General features: G+C 31.5%; 1 protein-coding gene across 1 annotated transcript in view; it reads left to right on the top strand.

Moving 5' to 3' along the window:
• The window catches only part of dally (division abnormally delayed protein), a 224,686-nt gene that overhangs the window by 205,227 nt on the left and 4,452 nt on the right, over positions 1–15,007 (top strand). Inside the window, exons 3-6 of the mRNA XM_065502862.1 lie at positions 4,253–4,376; positions 7,115–7,537; positions 7,774–7,963; positions 14,264–14,436. Coding sequence (XP_065358934.1) covers positions 4,253–4,376; positions 7,115–7,537; positions 7,774–7,963; positions 14,264–14,436 — 910 coding nt within the window. The remainder of the gene's footprint in view (positions 1–4,252; positions 4,377–7,114; positions 7,538–7,773; positions 7,964–14,263; positions 14,437–15,007) is intronic.

Genomic DNA, 15,007 nt, shown 5'->3' with positions numbered 1-15,007 from the left:
ACTGGAGGCCTGAGAATTGTGCGATGTGTCACTAACATCCTTGTGAATATTAACTACTGCACACTCTTCCTTGATAGTCCTTTCTGTATCGATCCCGGACGGGTCAGCTTTGTTAGGCGATTCGTCGTTCGAAATTTAAGATATGGATCTAAGTCTGCAGGACTATTTTAAAGATCTTTCAGACCTCACAGTTACTCTACATAGAACGCTATTGTTTGTTATGATGCACTAGCTGCCGGACGACCTCATGACCAAACAGTTGGCTCTGAACTCGGCGGTCAGGTTTACTATTATGGAATGGAGGCCTGAGAATTATGGTCATGCGATTTATCACTAAAATCTTGTGAATACTGACTATTGCACACTATTCCTTGATAGACTTTCCTGTATCGATCGCTATTTTGTGAAGTGTCACTAACATCCGTGAGATTATTGACTACAGCACTCTCTTCCTTGAGATAGTTTTCTGTATCGATGCCAGACAGGTATGCTTTGTTATGTGATGCTTCGTTTTAAATCTAACATACAAATCTATGACCACTACATTCACCGCTTTCATGCAGCGCGATCAGTGCAGGGTTATACAGGCTGAGTTCTCGATCATAAAGAGTGCGTTGCACTGGCTGAGGTACCCAGATATGTACCGACAATGAACCTGCGATTAAATCTCTTTCTGGTGTCTACATGACATCTAGATTGGTACATTAATGCAGTGAGTATCTTAATGAGATGATAAGACATTCTGACCTGGAGTTAGTCTGGGTGCCAACGTTTAAATCTCTATCTTTCTCTGATGTGGTACATGAATGCCGTGTAGCTATTCTGAGAGCCGGAAGATCAATTCGAACATTCGTGCATTAGACTGGTTTGACATCGAACCGTCAACTAATATTCAAAGATCCTATTGGAATCATGATCCTTTTCGTGTAGCTATTCTGGGTGCCGGAAAATCATTTCGAGCATTCTTGCATTAGACTGTTTTGACATCGAACCACCAAGTAATAAGCAAAGATCCTGATTGGAATCATGATCGTTTTCGGGAGACATGATTATTTTCTGGTATCACAAAGGGATCAATAAGTCAGCCGGTTATCACTGGCTGGCTGCCTTCTTAATCTTCCCTAATAGAGTTAGCTAAACACTAAAATAGCTTAATTCTACCTTGACTTGACTCTACCTTGTCCCAATAACTAGTGAATCTCAAACATTATTTATTTTAAATATTAAATTAAGCACTATTATTCACGTTAACATTTAAATTATTTATTTATTTCGTTAATTATTTTAAATTATATGTTAAATGGTGACCACCCATTTACACCGCCACTATTTACATTTCCATTACAATATTTACCCAACAAAACTGACATGGTCACATCAAATTACACGGCTGCATATTAAATTAAAATTCCACAACAAAAATTTTCAAACCAAAAAAAAAAAAATAAAGCAACAGGTTTTTATTTCGCTTTTCAAGTTTTAAACGTTGTAATAATTAAAAAAAATTACATGCAGTCCATTAATGAATAAAGGTTTTTTTTTCACAAAAGCGACAAAAAAGTGGCGGTTATTTAAAAGAAGTGTGTAAAAAAAACAGGATTTTTATTTATATACAGCAACAATTAATTTAACAGATAATTAATTTATTTGTAAATGTAAACTCACAAACATAAACAAATATATTTACACAATTTACAACAGGGTAAAAGTAAACATGAAAAGTGCATCAAGATGAAAATAAAATAAATTATTTAATTAGATTTATAGTTCTATTATTAGGATAAAGTAAGAAATATAAAGCTTTTAGCAGAAAGGAAATATCTAAGTGGTTAAAAGAAAACCGTTAGTAGTTGTGTATTCCTTTAAACATAGCTTCCGGTTTAAGTAAATAGTTTTAAAATGTGTTTTAAAATTAAGATAAAAGAAGTTTTATAAAATAAACTAACAACCTATTTATAGGAAATAATTTAAAACATGTTACTAATTTGTAAAGATTTTTACATTAATAATATTTACATAAGTCACTGCTTACTTCTTAACATATTGTAAGTGGATTGGTAACTAGTTACTTTTGTGTAGTGTTTGCCTACACAGTGCAACACAAAGACCCTATTCAGGTCCATAGGTAACAAACCGTTCAAAATTCAAAGAAACACTCAACTACAAAAATGTACCTAAGATCTGAATAAACAACTTTCTAGTACATATTGTTACGAAATTGTACTTGAATTCAAATATAACGATTTTAACGACTGATTTAAAAGTAGCCTAATGCTTTCAAATAACAGTGCTGTAATAGCAAACTGTAACATATCTGTGGGCATCATTAACATTGAATAAAAGCTTTCAGTTGACCATTGATCGTAAGTTGGCAACGCTGTTTGCTGCGACCGTATATTCGAATTCGAATATTCAGTTAAAGAACATTGTAGAAAGTACACCACAGGTGGCGTATGTATTAGAAACCTCTAGACAGTTAAATAGAAATCTAGAGAGCAGTGTTATAAATAGTGGCAGAGGTTGCAGTCGTTAGTCAGTTTATAAACATCAACTGAGTGCCTTAAAGTGTGCTGTATTTTTCAAGTGAATTCGTGTACATTATAAAGTGTCTGTATTTCTGAGAATTTATAAACGTGTATAAAAAACATTGAGTGAATATTTAATTCTGTGGTTGTTGTACATTTTAAATAAAGAGTTGTTACAATTTTCAAACTATTAAACGGCTTTTATTTGCAATCAAAAGTATCCGGTTTATTTAAAGGAAATAAACCAGCGTTTTTAAAAGGTTAAAACGTAACAATATGAACTTCCTAGGAATAATTCTTAACACCGTTTAGGTAGGTCAATATATGAGTTAGTAAAAAAAAACTAAAGGAATTAAGTGTTTTGGGCCATAAACTATTAAATTATTATTAACTAAAGCATGCTTTTAGGCAGCTTTAAAAAAAATTATTTTTAATTTTTTAAAGTTTTTTTGCGATTTTGATCTTGAAGATGAAGTTTTTTTGATTTAAAATGTTCAAAATTTTTGTTCTTTATGACAAGGGCTACAACTTTCCCTCAAAGAGTAAATCAAAATTCCGAACTGTTTGCAAGATATGAGCCTGAGAAAATTATCACTTTTTTGCAAAAATGACACCGAGGCCCCAAATCTTTGGAGGTTCATAAAAAAAGTGCATGACTTTGCGCAAAACTGGAAGACACAGGCCTTTCAGTTATATGGCTATATTTCCATGACTTAAAAAATTACATACAGTGTTATCAGAACTATCGGTATATGAAACAAATTAACAACTTTATGCTGGGTTGCATGAAGAATTAATAATTTAAAATTTACCCAAACTTCTGTTTGCAATATTTGCCCTTAGGATTTTTTGTTTATTATTGGCCAATTTAAAAAACCTAATAAAATCTTAGTGTATTAATTTAATAATTTCTTTTTTGAGGAAATCTAACAAATCAAATCTAAAATATTATAAAATTAATTTCATTTTTATAGTAACAAACAAATAAATGCTTTGGGGGAAAAAATCATCATCATTATTATAAAAGAAGATTATGATGATTAAGAACTACATGAGGAAGACTACAAAAGAAATATTAAATATAAAGTTAAAATACAATATAATTGGATTTTGTCATTGACATAAAATGGCAAAACATAAATATAAAATACAAAACATTCACATGTAGCCAATATCCGGTCAAAACATATGTTATATAAATAAACATATGTATGAATGAATGAATGTAATGCCCTTATAATAAATCGAATTTTAATTAAGAAATTTTCACAATACCAACAAAACCAAATGACAAACAGACAGTTGGTAACCGAACAAATGGACATAACAAAAGGACACACAATATTAGACATATATATGTTTGTACATACTCGCCACTATAAAGACAATAAGATTTGCAGAAAAATAATTCTATTAAATCAATATATGTTTGTATGTATATAAGGGCAGGGGCTGCAGACTAGTATAACCACATACAATTTCATAATTTAATAAAACTGAATTTGCTACAATTTCAAATATAGAGAGATTTTTGCTACCCCCATAAATAGTGTAAAACAAAGAACATGTAGAAAACATACAAACGTCAAATTTGACACTTAATAAAAGAAATGCCAGTTGAAAAGGGATACTTTTGTTTTTTATTTATATTATAACATCTCAAGTATGATTTCATTTCCAAAATGTCATAAATATATCATGATTTTTTTCTTTTTATTTCTTTTTAGCTCACATTTTGGAATTGGCCCAACAATCAGAGAATAGAACAATTAATATATTCTCTCAAGTGTATAAGCGCATGTTACCTCTATCACGAAAATTGATTGGACAATTATATTCAGAGATTATAAGGTAAGTTTTGTATAGTAGTTTAAGATAAATTTAGACAAATATATTGGGTATATGACTTAAAAATACGGGATTTTTTCAAATTGTTAGCTTTTAATTTGAAACATTTGTACAATATAAAAGTATTTAAAGTATTGGCCATTGTTAGATATGACATTTTCCCATCTTTCTGGCCACATATGGATTCCGAGCCAAAATAACTGCTCATCTTTTGAGGCCAAGACCGAATCAAGCCAATATCAGATATTTTGTTCCAAAGTGAAGCGTATCCCAGAGGGATCGTTCGGACGAGGCACGGTCCCAATCACTTGATTCTAAAAACTTTTTAACAGGTATTGCAACATGTGGCCGAACGTTGTCATGATGGAATATTACGTTTCATGTTTGGTCACAACTTTCAGCAGCTTGTAGTAGATAGGACACATTTTGCCCCCACCAAATACAGAGCATTACCTTAGCGCCATGAATATTTGGCTTTGGTGTGGATTCGGCTTGTTGGCCGGTCTTCACATACGATCTCTCACGCTTCGGCTTGTAGTAATGGATCCATTTTTCATCGTAAGAAATTATTCGCTTCAAAAATTTTATTCTTATGTAGCGTTCAATCAGCATTTCCGACATGAGAAATCGTCTTTTAAGGCCGCTCGTCTTCAATTCGTATAGTTCCCAATTTCCCTGTTTTTGGATAAATCCTGCAGCAACAATTTCGAAATTGCTGTTAGAGTAACTCCCAATGATTTTTCAAGCTTTTGTTGAGTTCGACAACAATCTTCATGGAGTAATGCCTCCAATTCTTGATCTTCAAACTTCTTTTCTCCACTTCTTTCTCCACTTCTGAACCGCAGAAACCATCTCTCGCTCACTGAAACTTCTTTTGGCTGGCCTGGGCGATCTTTGTCTTCAAAATCTCCACTTCTGAATCGAACAAACCATCTCTCGCTCACTGAAACCAAGGGAACACATTCACCATAAGCTTCGGCCAGCAAGCGGTGTGCTTTAGCGGAACTTTTTCAAATTAAAGAAGTAAAGCAAAATTTCGCGCATATGACGCTTTGTTGGCACAAAATTCGACATTTTCGAAGCATTGTTGATCAATAACTAAGTGAGAATAAATGACAGATATTGATAGATTATCGGTATCGTTAGCTCACCTTGGAAAGTTAGGTTTGGTTTATCTACGGACGCCATCCCCATCCTACAACTAATATGTAGAAAGACAAGACTTATCGGTATGCAGCCGGTATCCAAAGATTCTCATTTTTATGTCACTGTTGAGTTTATAAATGTGTTTATTACAGCCATGTAAGTAGTAGAAATAGATAGTCATATCAGTGAGCCTCCGGTATTCAAAGAGACTAATTCTTATGTCATTCAGAGCGGGGAAATTTCTGAGTAGAAGTTCTTGCTTCTCATTACTGGAGAATCTATAGCATGGAAATTGACATTTATGTCCTCATGCTCATAAATGTTGCAGTTTCTCCTCAGGAGTTGTAGATATTCCTAACTTTCCTACATTGACCTGAAAATTGAAGAAATCTGAAACGAGGAGAATATCTCACTATCTTATCAAGAGACATCCAGCATTGATCAACAATTTTCAAAGTTATGGACACATTCTTCTTGCATCGCAATGTTGTCAGTAAAAATATAGTTATCCCTTCCTGATATCCATGATGTTAAATAGTTTTATATTTTTTGTTTGGTGTTGCAGCTCAAAAGTCCAGATTTTCTTTCAAGTCGATCAGCCTGACATTTGTCTTGTCCCTATTTGCAGATATCCATACAAAGGTTGCTTTCTTCTCAAGAGACATCCAGCATTCATGAATAATTTTCTAAGTTATTACCACATGCTCTAGGATCTATTGGCCGCCTTGCTATCAGCCCAATGTTCATGATGTTCGCTTGATGTTTTCATTTCCCTGATAGCTAGTGTGGTGTGATCTTGTCCTTTCGACTCTACTTGACTGATCGCGTGCAGGGAACTACCATGTAAACCAACCAACCAACTGATAGCTAGGTAGCCTAGATATTCCTTCCTGAGAACTTATGATACTTCTTAAATAGGCTTCTATTTTCCGTTTGGTGTTGGCTCTCAAAAGTACAGATTTTTGTAAGTGGATCATCTCGACAGTTTTTCTTTAAGTCCCCATGTCCAGGAATCCGTACAAAGGTTTCGTTATCTCCTCCAGAGACATCCGACATTCATGGAGAACACATTGTCTAAGAATCTAAAGGCTGTGTTGTCATCAAAAACATTATATCCCTGTCCGATATGCTTAAAGTTTTCTCTCAAAAGTGCGAGTCTATTAAAGTTTACTGATAAATGTCTTGATATCTCCTTCAGAGACGTAGGACATTCATAGATCCGCCATTCTGTAGGGATCTAGATCTATCAGTAAAAGTATAGATATTCCTTCCTGAGCTCCTATGATACTATAAATCATCATTTTGCTTTAAATTTGGTGTTTTCTCAGATAATAGTTAAACCGATCTACTTTGGATTATACTCAGCTACATCCCTCAAGGACTGACTGATTCACACAAACGAAACAAATATTCGTCTAGAGATTTTATATGAAAATCACTCCCGTTTTTATACGTATTGTATTTTTTCTAGACAAACTTCTTGCCCATGTCACTGAACCCAGTTCATAAATATGTAAATTCCTTTTACATTTATTTTAATTTAAATCAATTATTTTATCATTTATTTATTTCTCTCTCTTTCTCATTAATTTCAGCAATTTAAAATCAAGTGAAACGGTTAGTGCCACCTCTTTGGAAAATGCCATCCATAAGTTCTTTGTGAATTTATTCCCGGTGGCCTATCATCAAGTGGTACATTTGAATAAACAAAGTTATGGTGAATTGCATGAAGACTATATTAATTGTTTGAAACACACATACGATGATTTGCAGCCGTTCGGTGCTATACCCAAAGAAATAACACGCAATTTAGTGCAAAGTCTACAAACGGCCCACATTTTCATCAATGCTTTATATCAAAGTGCTGAAGTTCTAAGTGAAACTGATGAATTATATGCCACACATTTGAGTGAGAGCTGTCAGAAGCATTTGCTCAAAATGAGTTTTTGTCCCAGTTGTAATGGTCTACAAAAGGAGCATGTTAAGCCCTGTTACAGTTATTGCATGAACGTATTAAGGTATGTATTAAGTTCTGTCTGCTGTATTGTAAATTTATTAGATAGACAGACAGTCAGACAACTGGACAGACCATTGTGTTTTGTATCTTTGTCTGTCGCTCTGTGTGTTGTACTTAAGTATTACACAATTTCATATTGTTACATCACTCTCCTTTAGCTTTCTGATTCAATTTGATTGTATTTTACATCTTTTTTTCTTTTTTGTCTCGTTTTCTGTTTATTCTTACTTACAACAGAGGCTGTTCGGCTCAATATGCTGGTGTATTGGATAGTCCTTGGTCAAATGTAGTTGATGCCATTGATAATTTGGTCACAACTCATATACGTTCTGATACTGGCATTGTTACAGTCATTAAACAATTGGATAGTAAACTATCAGAAACAATAATGAGAGCTATGGAAAATGGCCCCGAATTGGAAACAAAGGTAAGTTTTCTTTCACTCAACATACTCTTACAAATGTTCGAAGCAAAAAAACGAAATCAAAAGACAATTTACAAATTGAAACAAGTATCTAGGAATAAAATTTGTGCAAAAGTCTTTTTAGGATTTACGTATTTGAAAATCAATTAAGAAGAAAACAATATTAGGAAAAAAACATATTTATCTGTAATTAATACAGAGAATGAATAGAAAAATTGCAAAAATAATTGCTAAAAATCATGAAATTATGAAATGTTCATTTGTATTTCAGTGATTCCCAATGCATTTTAAATTTCTTTTGCAAGCAGTGAATATTTAGAGAATAATATGAAATTTACTCCTCATAACCAAGGACCCAAACAAGTGTTGCCAATAAATGTCATGGTTTCTCCTGAGGAGTTGTGGATAATCCTACCTTTCCTACTTTGACCGGAAAATTACGTTCTATATCCCCACGTCCAGGGACCTATACGAAGAGAATATCTCACTATATTTTCAGGAGTCATCAAGCATTAATCAACAATTTTCAAAGTTATGGACAGATTCTCTCATTGGATCTAATAGATCCAAAGAGAGTTATCACTTCCTAATATCCATGATGCGACGAAATGCCATGGTTTCTCCTGAGGAGTTGTAGATATTCCTACCTTTCCTACTTTGACCGGAAAATTACGTTCTTTACCCCCACGTCCAGGGACCTATACGAAGAAAATATCTCACTATCTTCTCAGGAGTCATCAAGCATTGATCAACAATTTTCAAAGTTATGGACACATTCTCTCTAGACGCCATGTTATCAGTAAAAATATAGTTATCACTTCCTGATATACATGATGCGACGAGCTAACTTTGTTAAATAGCTTTATATTTTTAGTTTGGTGTTGTTTGTCGGCCAGATTTATGTCTTGTCCCCATTTCCAGGGATCCGTACAAACGTTGTTGATGAATGTTACCTTATCTCCTCAAAAACAATATAAATATCCCAAAAATTCTAGTCGATCAAAGAATGTCTTGCTATAGCGAGACATTGGGTTGACATAAGTCCAAGGAAGAAAATCCACAGGTGTGATATCACACGATCTAGGCAGCCAGTTGACAGGTCCGGAATTTGCTCACCAAAATGTTTTTTTTTAACAAACTCAAACTGCGAAACCTTTTGGCTTGTCTGCCGAAAACACCCAGAGTCTTTGGAGGGAATCGAACCCGCAACCTTAAGATATATAAGGTAGTTCGAGAATCTCTTCTAGTTGCTTAATAGTTCAGTATTGTGGATGTAACATTGGAAAATATATATGGATCGATGATTCCACCAGCCCATAAACCACATCAAACAGTGTATTTTTGTGGATGTAAGGTAGTTCGAGAATGTCTTCTGGTTGCTTATCAGCCCAAATGCGGCATTTGGTTTATTTACGTATCCATTTAACCTTAAATGATCCTCGTCACTAAACCAAGCTATTGTGGATCCCATTGATTGCAATTAAAGCTTAAATTCAAGCCTGGCGGCTTCAATTCTTGAACGAGTTGAATTTTGCAAGTCTTTTAACCAAGATACTGGCATAAATTTCGACAAGTCTATGGAACGATTTGCCAAGAGAAGCCAAGATGCTGGGAACACTTTCCGCTGCAGCACCAATATTCTTCTCATTACCGGCTGGATGTGGTCTATTCAGTCGTGTGCCATCCAACAACGTGATACCCAAATTTGGAATAGTATTGACAATAGTGGCCTCAGTTCTCACAGAACGCTGATTTTAGTAATATAGCTAAATAATTTGAATGTGTAAGTCTTTCCATTATAAATTTTCAAAAAATACTGAAAAACAAGTAAGAGAGCTATATTCGGCTGTGACGAATCTTATATACCCTTCACCAAATTATACTTCAAAATTCAAATTTTAAATATCTTTAGGTAAACAAAATTTTTTTTTTCCAAAGTAGTTTTTTTAATTTTTTGGAAAAAAACATTTTTCAAATTGTTATTTCAAATTTTTTAATTTTAAAATTTTTTTTTGTTAAATTTGAAAATTTTTTTTTAAATTTTAAAAAAAAGTTTTGGTTTTTTAATTTTTTTTTGGTGGAAAAAAAAATTCATGTTAAAAAATATTTTTTCCGATTTCGACCCATTGTAGGTCCAACTTATATGCAGTGTTGCAAAGGTCTGAAATATCTATCATTAGATATCCATATTGTCTATATTGATGACTTAGTAATCCAGATATAGGTCAAAAATAGGTAAAAAATCGAGGTTGTCCTGGTTTTTTCCTCATATCTTAGCCATTTGTGGACCGATTTTGCTGATTTTTAAATAGGAAACTTCTCGAAAGCATGTCTGACAGAATTATTGAAGATTTGGATCCCGAAGATATCAGACGGACATGGCTAAATCGACTCTGCTATCTATAAGAATCCAAAATATATATATACTTTATAGGGTCGGAAAATTATATTGTGGAAATTACAAATGGAATGACAAACTTATATATACCCTTCTCATGAAGGTGAAGGGTATAAAAATAAGATGACAGTTGACACCAGTCACCAAAAATTGTAAATGAATCACCACCCTTTATCTGTATTTTCACAACATCCAATTAACAATGTTTAAATCGTTATTTAATGTAAATAGTTAGACATAAAGAAATACATGATCAGCATCATTAAATTTTAAATAGGACAACTGTTAAAAAACTATTTCAAATAAAAGCAAGATATTTTTTCAAACTCCTCCCTCCACCATTTCACTACAACACTTTTCACTTCCTGTTTAGGATAAATTCGCTTAACACAGCCTTTGGAATACATAAAATTATAGAAATGATTTTGTAAACTGAATTCCTAATGGCATTTTGCACCAAGGAAGATTGTCATATACAAACTACCTAGTACGTACCCAAATGCAAAACAATTTTATTTGAATACATAATAAATGCTTAAAGAAATAAGTAGAAGAAAATATAAATAAACACAGGTATTTACAAATGCTTTCGACATGAAATGATTTTCAAGTAAATTGAATATTTATAAATTGCTTAAGAAATAATCCTTTCGCATTGCCTTGACTATCTTAATGTACAACTACTTACTCCCTCATTATGATAAAACAATAGAGTTGAAGAATATTAAACAGTAGTCTACAGAGAGATGTACTACTTGGAGGCAGAAGACGGAGTTAGTTGCATTGTAGACTTAGTTGCAGCATAAATTACAAAACGCACAACACTTGTGGCTGGTTTTACGGCCATTATATGTTTGCTGCTAAAGTGTTGGGAAAACTAATGGCGATAAAACAAAATTTTGTTAAACGAATTATAGCTGTGAATTGTAGTTGTGTTGCTTGTAAGTACATGCAGTCGTACGAAAAAAAAACTCACATAATAATGAATATAATGAATAGTATTAACATGTTTTCCAGCTTGTTGCTAAGGACTAAATACAAATTAAATTGAAGTACATAGAACAATGTAAATTTGTTTGTTTGTCTCTGTTTTAAATAGCATGAAAATAATAATAAAACAGCAAAAATAGTTAAATACTTAGTTAAGTACTGGGGAAATATTGCTATAAAATGCAAACATTTGCATATAAAATCTATAATACAGGTCTTTCATGTCTTTAGGGTGCTCAATATTTAAATGTTTGAAAGAATTTTTGGTCCACATTTCCTTCCAAAACTGTTTTCTGATCCCAGCTTTGGAAAAAATATGTCAAATTCTGAAGGGTGTAGGGACGACATATTCGAAAAATATGACATATTTTTTATACCAAAATCTTCACCGTAAAAATAACTTACAGAAAAACATAAAATTGTTATATTTATTTTCTTAAATAATATTTTTTTTAATAAAAAAGAGTTAAGTCACATTTTCGCCAAAAAAACAGCAAAACTCTAAAATTTTTTTAATTTTTAAATTGAAAATATTTTATTTTTGGACCCATAATTGATATTGCTTTAAAATCGTTTGTATTTTATTGGTAATTTAGTTGTCTAGCTAACAAAAAAATCAATTTCATTCGGTCCAAAAATACGCCCTAAATTTTAAAAGCGGGCCAATTTATGGCAAAATTTTTAAATTTCGGAAATTATAAGATAAAAAATAGCACACGATAAAAATTTCCAAAAATATAAAAATCTTTGAAACCGGATGTGAAACAAAATAAATTGCACGTATTTAAAAATGTTACGTGTCGAAGGTACCCTACTTTGAGACCCCGCCCATGGAGCATTTGTAGAGCCCATTATAATTTTATCCCGATCGGACCAGCCGTTTATAAATGCCAGATTTATTTCCAAAACATTTTGATTCTGCCCCACAGTGGGCTGTCAAACACAAACTAAATGACGCAGCTTGTTCAAATTTTGACAGGAGTCAATTGACAGATTTCTGCTGGTTGGAGCAATGTTGCCCTTTCAGTTAAGAGGCAGGAAATTCAAAAAGTCATGAACTTATTTACCCACCCTAGGATACTTTACAACTTTACCTAACATAAAATTCTGAAAATATTGAGCTTTTTAACATTGAATACCAGGTAAAATATATAGCCATATTGAACATCTGAGTAAATAGATACATACCTACTCAAGATAATAGGCTTTTGTGACTAGAGGCTAGTCTTATCAACAGCATAACCAATTACTTATACGTATTTGGAAAAATTTAAAATCTGAATTAAATCGTGATTAAATCCTAATTCAAAATTCAGTATTATTTCTTTACATACATATATCTCACATACTTGGTTTTTAGCTACCTAACCCCTTTAACAAAAACGTTTATACCTTAAGTTAGCACTATTTAATTTGGTTAAATTTTTAATGGAGATTTTTTACAGTATAGTTACAGTAAACTTCAGGTTTAGTTTTTATTTTCATATTTTAAAATTTTTTTTCTTAAATCTTTACTCACCTTAGCATTTTCATTAAGAAGTTGGAATGTTTCTAAACACATTTCTTGTTGAGTTAAGCAATTTCGGTTTTTACCATTTTTATATTTTAGTCTTTAACTTTTTCATAATTTCACAATTTGTATTTTAAATTTTCGTTCTTAAGTTCTTATTCGCATTATCAGTGTCTGTGAACTTGTTCTTTGTTGTTGTTTAAAATGTAAACAAACATTTATTTAGTTAGTATGCAGTACAACAAACAATTAAAATCTAATAAACATGTTTCGTATTTGCATGCAGCAGAAGAACAAGAATCAGCAACAACAACAACAAAAATCATATTCCTTAACTAAAACACATCCAAACATACATGCATAACATAAATATGTTTAGTAAAGTCAAGTTAATAAAATGAATTGTCATATTTTGTTGTTGTTTGTTTTCCTTTTTTCTTCTGTCCAAGTTACACACACTCTTCTACAAACACATTAATATATTCCCACTTTTTTTTGTTGTTGTTGCAATTTATGACAAGTTATTAGTCAAAAGAAAATATATAAACATTTTAATAAATGCATACTACATACATACATACATATTTATTTTTTGTCACCATTTAACAAGAACTTTTTGTAAAACATACATTAAATTTATTTATTTGCAACGACACTAACAATGTCCGCACAAATGTGGTATTAATAGTTGTTGTTTTTGCACAAAGAAAATGAAGGCAGGAAAAAAAAATTTGGCAAACTTTATTTATTGTTTTTTTTATATTAAACACACACTTGACTTAAACTATTTTATGCACAATTGTCAGATATAAAGTTATTAATTTATTTAAAACACAGTTTATAAATTTCTTTTGGATTTTCATAGAAATATTAATATAAACACTTGGACCGTTCTTAATTCGCTAGAAATCTGTAGAAAATCTAATGATAAACTAATGTTGCTGTGGTCAAAGCTGTGATTTAAATCGCCAAGAACAAAAAAGCTTAACTAATAATAATTTTAGGAGATTTGTTGAAAGAAATAAAATTAGCAAATAAAGATGTATTTAACATGGATATTATGGCAATATCTGTTATTATTATTAAAAGTCTTAACTTGTGAGGGAAATTATTTATTAATTAAAGCAAATTTTCAAATAAAGACAGTTTTAAATGGGTTTGTTAAGTTAATGCTAGGGTTTTATTAAACTTATGCTTATTAAAGGTAGAGGGTTCAAATAAAATTGTATCTTTTATTAACTGTATATTTTAATTCAATTTAGATTAGATTTGAATTAGGAGTATTCCACATTTTAAGTTTTTTTTTTTCGTTTTTTTATTTCTGATTAGGAAAAGAACCATAATAATTGTTTTATGTTATTTACATTTTTACACATAATTAATATTTTTCTTTATTTTATTTCAGGTCAAAAAAACTTGTGGTACTCCTAAATTATTGGCATCATTAAGTATGGAACAAGAAGCCAAACCACCTATGCCACACAATATTAAATGGGCAACCCCAGCTGATTCTGAAATTTTACGTTTCTTATCCACCATTGATAAATCAAAGGAATTCTACTCAAACATTGTTAATAAGTAAGTAAAAATTATATGATTTGGAATTCAATAGTTTTAGAACCATTAACAAAATTAAAGTTAGCACTAAAAATATTGAAAATTTTGATGGGAGTTAAATTAAACCACAAAATTTATTTTAATTCATAATTTTTAAAATAATGTCCTATAGTTAGATCTAACTTTAAATTAAGTTTTTATTGTCAATGAGGTTTAGTCCTCGTCTTACATATGTATGTATATGTTGCCGGAACACCGTTTCAAGTTTCACTTGATTTTTTAATTTGTTTAAAGTACATAGTTTTGAAACCGTTACATTTGTTACAAAGACTTTAGGTAATTAATAGTAGTTCTATGAAATAAGTTTTATTTCAAACATCTGAAAAGATTATTTTAATCATCACGACCAAAGGCAGTTTTTATATATATCAAAGTTTAGAGATAACTCTATATATCAAATACATATTAGACAATAACGGTCTTAACTATTAAAATAAATTTAAAATCTAAAACAGCTGCTAAAAATTAAATTATTTTTTAATATTAACAATTTTATATTTATAACTGCATATTTTACGTAAAATATCACGTA

This window comes from Calliphora vicina, chromosome 3 (genome assembly GCF_958450345.1).
Source record: "Calliphora vicina chromosome 3, idCalVici1.1, whole genome shotgun sequence".
In the NCBI taxonomy this organism is placed as follows: domain Eukaryota; kingdom Metazoa; phylum Arthropoda; class Insecta; order Diptera; family Calliphoridae; genus Calliphora; species Calliphora vicina.
Note: the sequence above shows the minus strand (reverse complement) of the source record. Positions and strands in the feature narration are given on the sequence as shown.